The sequence below is a fragment of the Phragmites australis genome, chromosome 7 (genome assembly GCF_958298935.1).
Source record: "Phragmites australis chromosome 7, lpPhrAust1.1, whole genome shotgun sequence".
In the NCBI taxonomy this organism is placed as follows: domain Eukaryota; kingdom Viridiplantae; phylum Streptophyta; class Magnoliopsida; order Poales; family Poaceae; genus Phragmites; species Phragmites australis.
In genome coordinates, this window is record NC_084927.1 from 27,991,177 (window position 1) to 28,009,189 (window position 18,013).

General features: G+C 41.8%; 1 protein-coding gene across 3 annotated transcripts; it reads right to left on the reverse strand.

Moving 5' to 3' along the window:
- Window positions 1–6,280: 6,280 nt before the first annotated feature.
- LOC133924543 (probable leucine-rich repeat receptor-like protein kinase At2g33170) lies at window positions 6,281–11,189 on the reverse strand. Of its 3 annotated transcripts, none has more exons than XM_062370130.1 (3): window positions 10,892–11,189; window positions 7,271–10,182; window positions 6,281–6,815 (listed from the first exon to the last, which is right to left on the reverse strand). In XM_062370130.1, the coding sequence occupies exons 2-3, from the start codon at window positions 10,179–10,181 to the stop codon at window positions 6,433–6,435; spliced, it is 3,294 nt and encodes a 1,097-aa protein (XP_062226114.1). In that variant the 5' UTR covers window position 10,182; window positions 10,892–11,189; the 3' UTR covers window positions 6,281–6,432. The 3 variants fall into 3 exon arrangements, with proteins under 3 accessions (XP_062226114.1, XP_062226112.1, XP_062226113.1); XM_062370128.1 differs by having other exon boundaries at window positions 7,271–10,255; XM_062370129.1 differs by having other exon boundaries at window positions 7,271–10,275.
- Window positions 11,190–18,013: the final 6,824 nt, after the last annotated feature.

Here is an 18,013-nt window from a genome sequence, read left to right on the forward strand (position 1 = left end):
ATACTCATCAGATGGTCTGGTGATGAGAGAAGAAGTACACTGGAACATTTAACAGAATTGTTGATCTTCGAAGGAAACTGAAGTTAAGTACACTAGATGATCCGGTGTTAGAAGTGTAAGTACACCAAAGTATTTAACAGAAGCTGTGCAAATAAGGGAAGAAAAGATTTCAACACACTGGATGGTTCGATGATGATGAAGCCAATACACCAGAGTGTTTTTTTAGGAAGATATCAAAACAGTTGAAGGTCAACACACCGGAAGGTCTGATGATCAGAGAGTTTACACACCGGACTAATTGCACAGAGAAGAAGTGGCTCGGCTTGGCGCAAGACAACACATCATATAGTCTAGTGATGGAAGTGAAGGATACACCAAACAATCTAGTATTCAGAATGTATTTGAGTGGGGTTCCAACGGCTAGTATCCATTGATGTACACACCGGATGGTCCGATGCTTGTACTACTGTTATCACTGGATCATCCGATACTCACAGTAAAGTTGAGCCATTAGAGCAACGACTAGTTGTTAGGTTTTAGGCTATATATACCCACCCACTAGGTTATTTGATGGTGATAAAGTCTAGAGAATCTCATACACATTTGAGAAGACATCCAAGTCATCAAAATGCTTAAGTGTTCATTCAAGGTGATTAAGCACAAGATTAGTGAGTAATTAGTGTTTATAGGCATAGAGAGAAGAGTTGCTAGGTGCTGCAACCTAAAGAGTAGATCAAGGCCATGTACCTAGAGGTACGACGACGCCTTAGAGTCTTGTAACTCGCCGCTAACTTGTTGACCCTCTGACTTGGTGTGGAGCGATGGCAAGAAGATTGTGCGGGGACATGAAAGTCTTTGTCTTGGTGACTGAAGCTTCAAAATGAAGACAACGATAAGTCACCGAAAGAGAGGTTAGTGGTGAGACCTCACCTTGATAGCTTGGTGGCTCATCGTGCTTAAAGCCTTATTTTGGTGATTTGCTATCTCAAGAGTCGTGACTGGAAGAGTCTTAGTAACCGGGAGTATATCTTTTGTCGAGCTCTAACAGGGACTAGGGGTGGCCTGTGTTCCACCGATACCACAGGATAAAAATCTCTTGTGTCGAGTTTATCTATCTACCTTATTTACATTTCCGTATTTACATTATTGCAATTTACCTTGATAGGGTAGGTTGCAATCTTTTGAGTAGTAGAGTAAACACACTAAATAAATTTAGAGCACATTTAGATAGAAATTGAGATAAATTTATCTTGTGAAGTTTTTGAAACCATTAGTTTCTAAGTGTTCTAATTCACTCCTTCTTAGGACGTCACCATTACTCACAATTAGTATCAGAGCCTCATGCTCTTAATAGATTTAATCACCTAGAGTTGTGACATCTAGGTTGGGATGTATACCCATAGCGTTTCACATTTCGATGATACTAATTTTCTCCGATGAAAAATTCTAATGACTTTTTATTTGCAAGCTAACAGTTTAGTAGATGTTTGGAGAGTCACCGAGTATCCTATGCTAGTCACTAAGCTTAATTACATCAAACAACTACCCTATGAAAATGCTAATGACGTGTATTCTCGTTTGAATATTCTTGTTAATGAGATCAATATACTAGGTTTAATGTAAATTGAAGATACTCAAGTGGTGAGAATAATTTTTCAAGCTTTTCTTTCAAAGTATAAGTTGATAGTTACCATCATCTATGACAACTACGACATGTGCAAGATAACTTCAAGCCAAGTTCTCGGCAAGATCATCGCTCATGAGATGACCATGAACATGGAGGTTAAAGTTTCTACCTCATATGATGCAAAAAATATTGCTCTCACAAGCAACCAAACTCAATGCCAACACATAAAGGCAAGGTTGATGAGACAAGAGCAAGAGTCAAGCTCAAGTAAAGATGATGATGATAAAGAAGAGAGCGATGAATAAAATGATCAAAGCACATCAAGTGATGAAGGAACTGATCCAAAGATGGCCAAGCTCTTCTCATAAGTGGAGAAGAATATCAAGAGAATTAATACCAAGATTGATCATCCAATTTCTTTAAAAGACTTGGTCAAAACAATTGGTAATATCAAAAAGAAAAAGAAGACCAAAAACAAGATGGAGACAAGGGGAAGAGCCAAAGTATTCACAAGTATACGAAGATATAGAGTCAAACTCAAGTGATGAGAGCCTCATCATCAACTCCTCTAAGAGAAGCTCTTAGTCAAGGTCATCATGACACAAGTCATCACACAATCTATCTTACAAGTGTCTTATGGACAAATGTATGGAAAACGATGTAAGTGGTGATAAATCCAATGTGGATTCACTCTCTCAAGAAGAACTTCTTGATTTAATCAATAAGCAACAAAGGATCTTAAAGAAACAAGCTAAATAACTTAAAATTTCAATGCTTTTAATGACATTCATGCTACCTTTATTTTTAATTATGAACAATTATTGAGTAAATTTAATTTACTAAAAAAGAAGCATGAAGAACTTAAGACTAAATTTGAGTGCATTCAATCTCAACCTAAGAATCCTTTGAAGCAATCTACATATCTCTTTAATTTCAATCATAAAGTAGATGTTTTCACTTTTTGTGATGATTTAATTGATTTATGTAACTCACCCATTTGCAATAAGACATACATTGATAATATTGTTGTAAAACTATCTAATAAACTCATTGTAAAAGAGAATGATAAGCTCAAGTAAGAAGTGGAGAAACTCTAAGAAGACTTGACAAGATTAAAGGATAAATGACATGTCTAACATCCTCAAGATAAACATGTTACTATGATGAAAAAGCTTGCGGAGAGGTCCACCGTGACATGTTTTAAGTGCCATTAAGAAGCCACAAGTCCTTCCAATGCAAGCAAATCAAGAAGGAGACTAAGGAGAAAAAGAAGATCATGAACCTCTTTAACATCTACACCAAGCTTAACTATAAGACCAAGACTAAAAGTAACTACTACAAGCTCAAGAGGAAGAATAATGACAAAGTGGTTGCACACATTGTTGAGAGAAAAGACCGAGGTGGAACCAATCCATTTAAGTGCCCAAAGAAGTCATCACTAATATGAAAGTGCCTCAATAGGTTTGGGTTCCAAAGAAAACTTGGAGTCCACAAGTCAGCTTGGGGATTTAGATACTTAGCTCATAAGATGAATTGTGGGTTCAAATAAAGAAGCCAAGTATATAAGATTGAACGTATTAATTAATATCATGGTCATCATAGACCCAAATTCCTATCTAAATGTAAACAAGGTAAATGTAATAGATGTTAAATCCTCTAAATTGATGAATTCACTTGTCTTCTCTAGGATTACATGTTCTCAATTCAATTTATTGCAATATCTAGTGTAGATTCTTTTCATATGGTAGGTTGTTTATGTTTCTCTCTTTCTTATAAGCAGACTAGATATTTTATTAGTTGTAGGTTCCTTACATGTTACTAGCTTTACATTCGGTATCATTTATGTGCCATAAACCAATCTATATGGTACCGTCTCTATTGTTATTAATAACGAATGCATATCTCTTATATGCACATATTTAAGGGGGTATAATCCTATGAGTTGTGATTTTGAAACTAATATGTATTTCAAGTAATATCTCTTGTAGTCTTATAGAGTGATCAATAAGTTCTCGGAGGTAAGTAATACTTAAATACTTCAATTGGTATCATTATTAATTTATCTTTATATTTAAGCTACCTCTATGCATTATATGGTTTAAACTTTTGATCTCTACTTATTGTCTAATTATGCATATATTGCTATATTCTTACAAGTGATATTCACAAATGAGTCTCATTGTATGATGCATATATATAGGAGGAGTTTAAATTATATCAAGTAAGTTTTATGAATTATGATCCTTATTCATCTTTTTCAATTAACATTAATGTCTCATTTTCTTATAATTGGTATATCTCTTTAATTGGTATCAATTTCTCATAATTTTTCATAAGTAGTATCATTCATATGGATCATGTTTTATGAGACTCTATCTCTCAAATGCTTTAATGTTTATCCTTGAGTTCAACATGAGTTTGTAGTCTTTTTAAGATTGTTGACAAATATGGAGAATTTTGAGACTAAAGCAAGTTGCAAGAGAAGCATGTAAGATGCAAGAACTATCTCGAGTAAATTGTTAACAATGGTGAATGTATCTTGGGTTGACAAAGGTGAAGAAACTCTTCCATGGGTCGATCAAGGGCGAAAGTACCAATAAAGAAAAAGGAAGAACTATCTACATGACAGCCACAACTAAAAGGGGATATAATGTTGAGGGAGATATAATATTGGTAAGAATATATTTGTACTTACAATTGGTATCATAATTTATTTTTACCATACATCTCCAATTGCCACTTGACAAAGGTGAAGAAACTCTTGCATGGGTCGATCAAGGGTGAAAGTGGCAATGGACAAAAATGAAGATCTACATAACAGCCACAACTAAAAGGGGATATAATGTTGATAAGAACATGGTTATTCTTACAATTGGTATCATAATTTGTTCCTACCATGCATCCAAGTAAAGAGATATAGTCTTGTGAACTTTTGAAATCATGTATTTTCTTAATTAGTATTATTTACCTCTTACTTCGACTGTGTTGTCATCAATCACTAAAAATGAAGAGATTGTAACGAAAATAATCCTATTAGACCATGATTGTGATTTTGGTGATTAATGATAATATAGTCGTTGGGACTAACATGTATGTCAAAAATATATATTAGTATGTCTCATGGATACAATACATAAAGAAGCCACCGAAGTCGGGACAAAGTTTTGACTGAATTGGACAAGTTCCAGGAAAAATAACCTCACCGGATGATTCGGTGCTCAGAACTTTGTACACACCAGAGCATTCCTCTCGGGTGTGTTATATACTCACCGGATGGTCCAATGATGGGAGTAGAAGCACACACGGAGTATTTAACAAAAGGGTTAATCTTCGAAGGAAACTAAAGTTAAATACACCAGATGATCTGGTGTTAGAAGAGTAAGTACACCGGAGTATTTAACAGAAGCTGTGCAAACGAGTGAAGGAAAGATTTCAACATACTGGATAGTCTAGTGATGAAGAAGCCAATACACCGAAGTGTTTTCCAGGAAGATGTGAAAACAGATGAAGGTCAATACACCTGAAGATTCGATGATCAGAAAGTTTACACACTAAACTAATGCATAGAGAAGAAGTGGCTCGGTTTGGCGCAAGACAATATATCGGATAGTCTGATGATGGAAGTGAAGGATACACCGGACAATCGATGTTCAGAATGTTGAGTGGGGTTCCAACGGCCAGTATCCACTGATGTATACACCAAATGGTCCGGTACTTATACTACTGTATCACTGGATCACCCAGTGCTCACAGTAAAGTTGAGCCGTTTGAGCAACGACTAGTTGATGGGTTTTAAGCTATATATACCCACTCACTCGGTCATTTGAAGGTGCTAGAGTCTAGAGAATCTCATACATACTTGAGAAGACATTCAAACCATCAAAGTGCTTAAAATGTTCATCCAAGACGATTAAGCACAATATCAGAGAGTGAGTAGTGCTTATAGTTCTAGAGAGAAGAGTTGCTAGGTGCTGCAACCTAGAGCGTGGATCAAGGAGTGATCCAACTGTATACCGAGAAATACGTCGGCGCCTCGGAGTTTTGGTGACTCGTCGGTAACTTGTTAACCCTCTGACTTGTTATGGAACAGCAACAAGAAGATTGTGCGAGGACACGGAGACCTTTGTCTTTATAACTAAAGCTCTGAAATGAAAATATCGCAAATATGACCAGAATAGAGATTAGTGGTGAGATCTAGCCTTGTAGCTTGATGACTCATCGTGGTTGAGATCTTATCTTGGTAACTTGGTATCTTAAGAGTCGTGATCGGAAGAGTCTTAGCGACCAAATATTTTTTTTTATAAAGCTCCCATATAGACTAGAAGTGACTTGTATACCATTAATACCACGAGATAAAAATCTCTTATGTGAAATTTGTTTTGCTATCTGATTTACGTTTCTTACATTTAGATTCTTATAACTTACCTTAAAGTAGATTACAATCATTTTAAACAGTAGAGTAAACACACTAAATAAGATTGATTAAGATAGATTTATCTTGTAAATTTTTTTAAACCATTAATTTAAATATCCTAATTCACCCTCTCTTATAAGATCACCGTTCCTCACAACAATCAACAATCGCACCTAGAAGAGTTCTGGCTCAAATGCTTCCTGTTACTTTGAAGGATACCTTCTTGAGGCACACCAGCATACAAGATGACACTGTATGAATCAGTATTATACTATTATTTATCTCACTAGAAAAATCCTGACAAAGAATGAATGCAGACCGCTAACATCCTACTATCAGTAACAAGGGAGAAAATGAGGTATTGCCTTGACTAACTGAACATGTAAATACATCATGAATTATCCTTCTTTGAAGAATGATCAGAAGCAGGTGAGGATGCAGAGCTCACTCTGGTCCTATCTTTAGACTCGCTTAACATAACCACGACATGCCGCATCGGTGGTCTCTCATATGGAGACAAATTGGCACATAGCATAGCGATTTTCAAGACCTCAATCATATGCTCGACAACGCTTTGATCTTGTAAATCCAAATTTTTATCAAGAATCCCTGGACCCAAAGAATTGTCTCTGATGTAATTCTTTACCCATGTAACCAGATCACCTCCCAGTTCTAAGGGTTGCACAGGTGCACGCCCAGTGAGCAGCTCCAACAGCACGACGCCATAGCTATATATGTCGCATTTTTCAGTAACCTTCATGGTGTATGCATATTCTGATCAAACGAAAAGAACTAGGTTAGTACTTCATAGTAGACATCCGCGTGTGGTTACTAGAACAAAACAGAAAGGACTTGAGATAACATTGGAAATTACCAAAACATGGAAACCCTCCAGCAAAAAGCACCGTGCAATAAGATGAGGAAGAATTGCTTAGTTGATTTTATTATTATAAATTCTAGATGGCAGCATAAGCTCACAAGTTTTTTCATTAACCTTTTTGGTGGGAAAACAAACATAATAAGATTTTTTGCAAACCCAATTAATAACCACTCCATCAACAAACCAAACTCTAGCATACATTTTGGACATGTATATTTGAATACAAGTATACAACACATCTAATAACCTTAGGCCTGACTAACAGCTTCTAATAAAACATATAAGAGATAAAGCAGCAGTGGAAATGCAGCAGAAATTCATAGAATCGGATTTTAAACTTGACACTCACCAGGTGCTATATAGCCATATGAACCTGCAATTGCAGACATTGACTTTGAGTATGGCATGTCCATCACCTTTGCCAACCCAAAGTCACCAACATGAGCTTCAAAGTTCCCATCAAGTAGTATGTTATTGGATTTGATATCACGGTGAATGATGTGAGGCTTGCAATCGTGATGCAAGTATGAGAGCCCTTCAGCAGCCCCAAGGGCTATCATGAAGCGCGTCTCCCAATCAAGTGAAGAAGATGATTGTCCATGAAGTAGCTCACCAAGACTGCCTCTTGGCATGTACTCATACAGTAGAAGGTTGGAACCCTGGTGATAGATGAAACCATACAGCTTCACAATATTTCGATGTCTTATCTTTCCAAGAGTCAGGATCTCTGCACGAAAACTATTGTCCGTGTTGCTCCCTTCCCTGTTAGAAGCAAGCTTCTTTACTGCAATTGTCTGTCCATGCTTCAGGATGGCTCTGTACACTGTTCCACAAGCACCCCTTCCAATAACACAACTCTCATCAAAATTGTTTGTAGCAGAGACCAATTCTTGAAATGTATACGCATCCTTAGCAGAAACATGCATGTTAGACCCAGCTGAAAAACTTTGCTTGCCTTGCAAGGGAGCTACTGTCTCTAGTGGTTTTTGCATATGGTACACAATAATGGCAATAAGAATAAGGGAAATTCCTCCAATAACAGCAGCCACAATTGCTATGATCTTGCCCAAAGGGCGACTGACTGAATTGGATGACTGGGAAGTCGAGGATGACTGGGATCCACATTTACCAAGTTGTCCACCACATAGTCCTCTATTTCCAATAAAGCAGGTCACAGACATATTATCAAAAAGCGGTATCAGGGGAAGAGCACCAGTGAGATCATTGTAGGAGACATTGAGCTCAAGCAAACTGGACAGATTTGCAAATGTAGCTGGGATTTCACCTGTCAGCTTGTTGTTGTTGAGAAACAAATTTTCCAACAATGCAAGGTTGCCAAGCTCTGATGGTATGTTACCAGAGAGGTTATTATAGCTTAAATTCATGGCAATCTGCAAGCTCGAGAGCAGGCTCAGCTCCTTTGGTATTCCACCAGACAAATGATTGCCACCAATCTGAAGTGCTGTCAAATGTGAAAGTTTACCAAGAATAGGCGGTATCTGTCCAGATAACCTATTATCAGCAAAGGACAGCAGCTCCAGCTGTGACAGTCCACCAATTTCTTTTGGTAATGAACCTTCAAAGCTATTCTGGCTAAGGTCAAGGCGTTGCAACATTGTGCAACTGAAAATTTCCAATGGTATGCTTCCTCCTAGTCTATTAGATGAGATATTGAAGACAACGAGCTTTGACAAATTACCTATTTCTTGGGGCAACTCTGATGTAAAATAGTTATTTGTAAGGTCGAGCCTTTGCACAGATTTGCAATTGCCTATTTGAGGAGGAATAGGGCCACTAAACTTGTTTCGACCTAGCTCAATTGTTGTCAAATTTACCAGATCACAGAGATCAGTGGGGAAGCTTCCTGTCAAACTGTTGTCACCAAGACGAAGCTGCACCAAGGGTTTACAGTTGGTGATCCCATGTGGAATGTTCCCAGTAAGCATGTTAGATCCCAGATTCAGCAAAATAAGGTTTGAGTGCCTGCAGAGATCTTTAGGTATCTGCCCTGTAACATTGTTATTCGAGAAATCCACCACCCAAAGTCGGCTATAGATGCCAAACCTTGGAGGTATGCTGCCTGATAGCATATTGTTGAAGAGTTGCAATTGGATTAGTTTTCTCATGTACTGAAATCCAGATGGAATGGGGCCTGTGAGTGAATTGATCGAGAGATCAAGTTTACTCAAGTTCCTCAACCCACACAACTCTGTAGGAATAGAGCCTGCAAGCTGGTTCTGGAAGAGGTAGAGTAAATACAAGCCTGGTATGTCGCTTAACTCTTTTGGTATCCCTCCAGTTAAAGAATTCTCTGAAAAGTCAATCTCTCGCACAAGAGAAAGATTCCCAATTTCAGATGGAATTGTACCATTTAATGAGTTCCTGTAAAGGTATAGTTTCTCAAGATATCTGATGTTCCCAATAGTTGCAGGTATAGCACCGACTAGATTATTATTGTAGAGGGCAATTGTCTTGAGATTTGTACAGTTTCCAACCTCTGGAGGAATAACACCAGAAAGCTGGTTCCCCCATAGGATTAAGTCTGTCATGAAACTCAACTTCCCAATCTCTTTAGGTAAAGGACCTCCTAACATGTTTTGTGCAAGACCAAACACGGTAATGTTTAGGCATTCACCTATCTCGACAGGAATGTTGCCTGATATGAGATTCTGACCCAACCTAACAGTCCTCAGATTCTTCAGCTTGCCAATAGAACGAGGTATAGAACCAGAGAGATTATTACTGTACCCTACCAAGTCCTCGAGTGATGCCATATTGCCAATCTCATCAGGTATTGGACCATGGAGCTTGTTATTGCACAGATTAAAAGTGACTAGCTTAGCTAGCCTCCCGAGCTCAGGGGCGATTGTACCAACAAAATTGTTATTGTTCAAGTTAAGCACCTCCAGCTTCGAGCAATTCCCAATCTCTGCAGGGATGGCGCCATACAACCCGTTGAAGGATAGATCAAGATACGTCAGCTCAGACAGACCGCCAATGCTAGGCGCGATGATGCCTGACAGGTTAATGCCACTGAGGTTGAGAGAAACCACCACTGGCGTGGACGTCAACGAGCAGTTTACGCCCTTCCAGCCGCACGGCGATGGATCCCTCGGGTTCCAGTTGTCAAGGTGGTGCAAAGCGTCAATCATCTGGCTCTTCAGCGCCAGGAGAAGCCAGCCTTCATGGCTCACCCCCTGTGAGCCAGCGGCCAGCAGAAAGGCCAGCACCACGCCGAGCTGCAAAGCACGGTACTCCATCCTTCATTCAAAGATCAAGAAAAAACCTTGTTACAACCTTCTTCACTCCCACATCTCCGTGACTGGTTAACTTCCTGCACAGGGCGCAAAGAAACTGTACGAACACGGCACAAGATGAGTGCTTGTGAATTTTGAAGACTCCAGTGGGCAGTAGCAGAACTATCTGAGAGCAACGGAACTAGTTTTGCAATGCCATTTATCAGACAAACGACACTAACAAGAAATCAAATCACGTAAATCAACACGTAAGTCCCTTATCTAGGAAGGAACACAAGAGTTAAAACAAAGAATTAAAACATCGGGAGCAAACTAATCACCTCCTAGGCTCCTACAAATCAAGAAGCACTCAGACCAACTATGATCCAGTTTCTCCAGGAGAAATGCAAACTCTTCTCAACTCCTCACTGACCAAACAGGAGCACCCCACCAATCGCACGAACGAGGGACCGAGACAGGAAAAAAAAAAGAACTCCCTTCAAATCACGGGATACCCCGGCCCATCCGGGGGGACCCAGGCGCACACCGTCGCGCACCTCCCCGAAGCAGATCTGCGAAAGGCGCGCGAGCTTTCCACTCCCCCGAGCAAGCTCCCCACAGTGCGAGAGCACCCCCAGCCGACAAGGCAGCAAGGGAACAGCGCGGAGCACCAGGGGGAGCAAACTAGTAATGCGGAGGACTGCGACCGTGTCAGGACAGGAGCTCCAACTCACCGCGCTTTCTTCTCTCCCGCTGCCGCCGACCGCCGGGCCGCGCTCTGCTGCTGCCGCCGGCTCGGGCTAGCGACCAGCCCGGAAGCATCCACGGTCGGGCCGTCGGGGCTGGAATGGGCGAGCACGAAGTGGACGGATGGACGCGCGTCGTCGTGGAGAAGAGGGACGGGAGGGTGGTGGAACGGGTGGAGGTGGAGGGGGTGGAAGAAGAAAAGGAATTGGAAGCTGGAAATGGCAGGCAAGCACGCTTTCAAGCTCGCTGCGATGGAGGCCGTAGCAATCGCGGGCGGTCCCTCTCCGGCTCGGAAAAAAATTATATGAGATCCTCTGCAGAAAGGCCTCTGTGACACTTTGATCTACACCGTTTGTTCTGGATCCAACGGTCTGATTGAATATATGTGAGAGAAGTACAGGATACGTGTCACGTAGAGATGAGGGTCTTTCTGTGAGACCGGATCTCACAGAATTTACTTCCCTCCGGCTCTCCCTCGATCTTCCCTCTCCCCCCTTTGCTTTCTCTCCCTTGCTTTTTGCTATAAGGCCCTCTCCAATAGGATCTGCAAATTTGAGGATTCGTACTTTGCGAGGTACTGTAGCATATGAAATTCGTCTCGAACAGAGTCTGTATCCAGTGATACAGTACTGCTACAGTATTAGGGATAGGTGATGCTGTAATAGTGATAGGGGATGCTGTAATAGTATTTTGAGGATGAAAATTTGAGGTAGTTGTTGGAAATGGTCTAAGACATTTTTTTTGTTTTTTATAAATTTTACCAAAAATAAAAACAAATTATTATAATATAAAAGCTGATTTTCACTGTACATGATCAATTTATACTATAAAATCATATAATCCATGATCTAATGAGAATTAGGTTTCATAAATTTTACAGACTAAATTGGATTATCCCATTTTAGTACTAAAACAATCGAGCCTAAAACCTTCTGTCCCATTCGGCATTTTTGAGTTCCCTTCTCTAGTTCTCTCACTTCATTTTGGTTCTCGTTAATTATCAAGATTTTTTATTTATAATAGTTATTGTAGTGATAATCGATTTGATACGATATTATTGGACCTAGTTGAATGTATGGAAGTGATCGAATCGAGCAGGTGGTCTCCAACCACGATCAGTAGCTACGACCAGCAACCACTAACCATGACTAGACAACCAACGACGGTGATTTCCAAACGCGATGAATTTCAGCAGTTGGTCTTCGAACAGGTGGAAGAACTGATCAAATCCGAGCATATGGATACGCCGAGTAATGGATCTCTAAGTAGGTAGCCAGACTGATAAGGTAGTATGCAAGCAGATATTTGGGTCGAGTATGTAGTTGAATCTAAGAAGACCAAACTGCAATAAAAGATATTTAGGTAGATATATGGTAATTTACGTGATTGAATAGGAAAGATATGTTAGTTATAGAAAATTTGACATCATATATGTAAATCTTATTTAATTTGAATTAAGAATCATGATCTTATACAGCTAAGATTTCTCACCCTTTAAATATAAGAGGATCATGACAGATTAAAATCACCATCAAATCGATCAAACACATCATATTACCTTTTGTTTTGCCTAGTTCCTATAATATCTTCTTTTTTCTAATCTATATTGCTATCTGTTGTTGATCCTGACGACCAAAGATAAGTCATCAGCTATCTACGTTTTGACGGAGTCCCTTCCAATCGTGGTAATGATGAAGATCGGATAACACAATATCATAACTAAAGTATCCTAAGTGCTACTTATTTATATTACATATGAGGTATTTAGTGTTTAGCGTAACATTTTTCATATCAACCGTTCTCTCTCTACATAACTCCACTTTCCGGTCTTTATTTTCCATTATTTAATCACTGCTTGGGTTCAGATTTTAGCAGGGCAAGTTGGGAGCAGCAGCACAGTGCTTCCGATATGATGCGGAGACGAGGACCAAGGTTCCGGAATCGTTTGAGCGTTCGATCGGATGCGTGTCTCATTCTCCGACAGGTCTGGATGGGCGTTCCGCTGGTTGGCTCGCGAGTGAGATCAGCTATTGCGTGCCGCATGGTTTCCAGTACTGGTATAGGTAAACTTTACTTCCGGGACGTCCGTTGGAAACTTTTCCAATTAGAGGATCCCTTCATCCAATTAAAGAAGGATTCTAAATGGATAAATCTAATGGGAGCTTGCATCCGCCGTCAGATCGCTCGGAAAGGGGTGGCAGATTGGTAACCGTCGGATGATGCCCATATGGACGAACATGTGTCTGTGAACTAGGATCAAAGTATCAAAGGGGCTCCCAAGTACACTGAGCATGGGCTGGGTCGGGCTGAAGAAAAGCCCGATTTTAGGGTCTAAGGTGGCGGTCCAGGCTCGGCCCTAAAATCTTGTGATTATCACATTGAAAAATAATTTATCTTAATGTTTTTGTCAGATACGGTTTTTTTCAGTGACAAATGGTTGCCAAAGTCTACCCATAGCAGCCAACTGGTTTGTTTGGATGGGCGAAAATTAGGTTAAACTTGGGTTTTTTTGACATGCCTTTTTCTGCTTATGTTCAATTCCAAGTATCAAACCTTACTTTCTTAGATCGCTTATAGCTGCTTCCCCTTTTGCTTTCTTCGCAAGACCTGTGACGCTAGCCTTTTCAAATTGATATGTTCATCTTTGACGCCATTGAATGCCACACACACTGGTGAGGAAGTATGTTTCTACGCCTCCGTTGCAATCCGATATATTCCTCCCCTTGCTTTATTTAAACCCTAGACGCACCATCGCCTAGAATGTGGGTTATGAATAGAATCGCGCTTCCTCCCTGTTCTTTGTTGGCACTAGTGCACCGCTGCCATGGCTATTTTAGTGGTTATTTAAAAAGTTTGGGAATTTACCAGGTAAATAGCCATAAAGATTTCTATTTGATTAGCATTTCGCTTAGCAAAGCCCTCAAAACAAGTGGTTAAAAGACCTGCTCCTCGATGAAGTTAACTACACTCGACAATTAGAAGCCAAAAGTCCGAATCATTATGCAGCTCATACAAGCTTGTTCGAAGAAGTGGAAGCTCACCTAAAGAGTGTGTTTTGATTGATAGAATTTGCTCTAGTTTGGTTCAATGAATACATAGAATCTTAAAAAAATATGTTTGGTCGTACGTATTCACTATTCCAGTCTAGCTCGATGATGTAAATATACACCTTCGAATCTGGTTCAGGAGTGAACCTTGATTTGAGTTTTACTCCGCAGTCTAGCTTGTGGATGCATGCTCCTGCATCAGCTTATATATGTGTGTTTCCTTGTCAGTGTTATAAAATCGTCTTCATGTGTGATGCGCTTATGGCTCCCTCGGATATACATATGGTGAATTCGTTCCTTATTATTTATATTTCCTTTATAGAGAATAAAATACAACTAAATTTTGTGTTATTTTGTTACTTAGGAATGTGGAAGAAGCATCACAGCTGTCGGAGAGTGAACTCCTGTCGCAGGGATCCCGAGAGACCCCTTTTTAGAGATTCGGCCGGGGGGATGATCCTAGAAAAGCTTGCACGGGAAATGAGCGGAAAAGGAAATAAAATGCGATGGCTTGCGGGGACACCGGGTTTTTGGACAGGTTCGGGCCGCGCGGAGGCGTAACACCCTACTCCTGTATGAGTGTTATATCTATCCTTGAAGGAGATCCTTCAAGGGTATATCTGGTTCTCGAGGGAGAGCTGTTTACAAAGAGCAGGAGGCTCTTATGTTCTAGCTAGCTGGTTTCTTGATTGTCTTGTGATCGGGGGTGGTGATTTCTTGTTCTTCGACTGACCTCTTGTTTTTCTCTTGTCCTCCTCTTTTTCGTTGTTCGTCTCTCCGTCCTCTCTAGCGTCCTCCTTCCTTTCCTTTTATAGATGCGCCGACCTCGACATATCCTGAATGGGAAAGAGGGGATGCCAATGCCCAGGTGCCACGGAGAAAGGCCTAATCATCTCATTTTGGCGAAGTGACAGGGGCGGTGGAGGAAGGCGGCGCGCATTCGACCACTAGCCGCTGCGGAAGCTTCGGGGTGCCACAAAAAAAAAAGGCCCACCGGACAGCCTCAGAGGTGCCCGGTGCGCCCACTCTGTCTTGTTCTCCTGCCAGGGCAGGGTGGCAGGCCGAGTGCTTCGATTCTGGTAACGTTATCCCGAGGTGCGCAAGTGGAAACGGGACGGGACCCGTGCATTTAATGAACCCACGCCCCCCAGCCAGGGCATGGCCGGGTCTGACACTGGGGCGTGGGCAGCCGAGAATGTCAGGATGTCAGAATGCCAGGCCACGCGCGCCTATTAAATGCGGCATCGGGCCCTTGACTGGATGACACTCTGGCGACGGGGCCCTTTGAGTCTTTGAACGATCTTGCGCGAACCTTCTGGGGACCGAGTCCCCGGGGGCTGCCACGTGCAGCCCCGAGCACTATTTCCCGAGCATCTTGGGGGGACCTTCGGGGCACCGAGTCCTCGGGGGCTGCCACGTGCAGCCCCGAGCACCCTCTCCCGAGTACTTCAGTGAGACCTTCGGGGCACCGAGTCCTCGCGGGCTGCCACGTGCAGCCCCGAGCACCCTCTCCCGAGTACTTGAGTGAGACCTTCGGGGCACCGAGTCCTCGCGGGCTGCCACGTGCAGCCCCGAGCACCCTCTCCCGAGCACTTTAGAGGGACCTTCGGGGCACCGAGTCCTCGGGGGCTGCCACGCGCAGCCCCGAGCACCCTCTCCCGAGTACTTGAGTGAGACCTTCGGGGCACCGAGTCCTCGCGGGCTGCCACGTGCAGCCCCGAGCACCCTCTCCCGAGTACTTGAGTGAGACCTTCGGGGCACCGAGTCCTCGCGGGCTGCCACGTGCAGCCCCGAGCACCCTCTCCCGAGTACTTGAGTGAGACCTTCGGGGCACCGAGTCCTCGCGGGCTGCCACGTGCAGCCCCGAGCACCCTCTCCCGGGCACTTTAGAGGGACCTTCGGGGCACCGAGTCCTCGGGGGCTGCCACGCGCAGCCCCGAGCACCCTCTCCCGAGTCTCTGCTTTTACCTTGCAGGGTGGTGATATGTGGTGGGCGGCCGGTTTGGCCTCGGGACTTAGGGACCCCTGGTTCTAAATACACCGACAACAACTTTACCCGGACGTCACCCCTCGAAGGCCAAGTCTACTCGGACTCGAGGTTGAGCTCTAGTCGTGGTCGTGGTCGAGTCACAGGACAACACATCAGTAAAACGGGTATAACTCTCTCATACGAAGTCCGTTTAAGCCAATCTTGAAAATTCTGAAAAGCTTACAACGAGTCATTTTCAAAAGATAAGAGCTCAACCAAATATTCCTTATAGTTTAGTCAGAGTCAAAAAAATAAGGTGTTACGCCACTATTTTGGTCCTAGTTGGGTCTTGTAATCGTGTCAGGGCCAGAGTTCAGGTTGTCCACGTCCCTTTTCATGGTTGCACAACACTAGGTTAACCTTTCCACGTCCCCTATATATACACAGTAGCTGTTATAGTTTAGGCTTGAGTTTTACTCGTCGCTTGTTCGATTTGTGAAACCTCAACTCTAGTATTTTATTAGTAATTAGTAATATTCAGATTGCATCTACTTGTTCTTGCTTATGATCTCGATTCGTTTACAGAAAAAATCTTTTTAGTGAGGTCAACCACGTCTTGGCACGGTTGATAACAACGGAGTAGTGATGTAATGGTTGCGAGGGTTCTTGATCTGTCTTGGTCAGAGTCTTTGGATCATAAACGTCAAAACTCCACCAATCGACTTATCATATTACCTTCGATAGATCGAGCAAACACGCATTAATATAAGAAATCAATCACAATATCAATTCTTACATTTGCTCATATGAACTTAAATTCTATCAACTAAACAGAAACTCAATTCAATCTATTCAGATATATACAACTAACTTAAATACTTTTTTCAACCAATATAAATTCGCTTAATATGCTTTTCGTAAGTCTACAAATACTATCTGTATGGGTAAAATAACCAAATACTGCGTGCGGCTGCGCCCCTGCCAAGAAAGATGAATTCATCCTGCGTGCGGCGGCAGTATTCTTGCACTGCGGTCGTACGTACTTGGCCTCGGGGTTGGCGAAAGGGCAGAGAGATCCCGTAGAAAAACGCAGCTTTTTTACGCCCCCGAGCGTGTTCGTGCAACGCTACGAGCCTACAACTCTATAGGGAAGCACCGAAGGACAGCGTGCAATGTGCTGGTAGTCACACCGTCACACGGAAGGGTGCCTTCTAGTTTACGCATCCCTACTTTCCCTTGACCAATGCGAAGGGGTAGTGGGAGCGGTTGCCAGAAGGAACAACGGGTCCTCCGGACAGTTTGCTGATCTGTTCTCTCTCCATTTACTGTTACTTGTCAATTTTGACTGTTTTATTCGCTTATAAATACTTGCAATCTTAACATTCTCAAGGTTCTCTCAAAATCTTAGTTTTGTAATAGGTGAAGTTCGTACGCCTAACCCAAAACAAGCCGGTCCTAAGATGGGATATGATGAGTTTTATATGCATTCCAAAGCACCAAACATCAATTATTTCTGACCGGATGAGGTATTTGCAGCATGTGAGCTTGTGCGCATGGAAGTTGAACTAGGTATCTTTTTTAAAGTATCGTAGTACATGGTGCCATCCTACGTATTCAACTGTGACTTGTACGAATCGAATATTAATCAGTTGCTACAATTCAGAGATCGTCGGGCCCAACTTCGGCTCTTTTAAAGTTCAATCTGCATTCAATCATAACCTGCCCTGACTATATTACAGAATACTTTATCTTGGAAATGGAGATGTTGTTTGAGTCAACAAATACCAGGAACTATAATTTTGTTTTCCGAGGATTAAGATGTTATGCGAGCATCTTTGACAGCACTCAATTGGTCCCAATCTTGAAACTCTATATATTCTGCAGAAATACTACTATTCTTTTTTCATAGGAAAAGCATTACATACGAATCAAATCGTTGGACTAGTAATTTCAGCACTCCCTTTTCTATATGAGAGGAAGTCGCCCAAACTACTAAAGCAATGGTTCCGTAACAATAAACTTTGCAGATCTCATACACCTATAGTTGCTTATCCTTTTCGAACACGGGGGAACATATAGGTGCTTATTCTAAA

Bases quoted from the DNA above. Each gene is read 5' to 3' on its own strand.
- LOC133924543 (XM_062370130.1), bottom strand. From the start codon at position 10,181: ATGGAGTACCGTGCTTTGCAGCTCGGCGTGGTGCTGGCCTTTCTGCTG. The intron at 6,816-7,270 runs GTGAGTGTCAAG...TCGTTTGATCAG, and splicing joins ATATGGCTATATAGCACCTG to AATATGCATACACCATGAAG.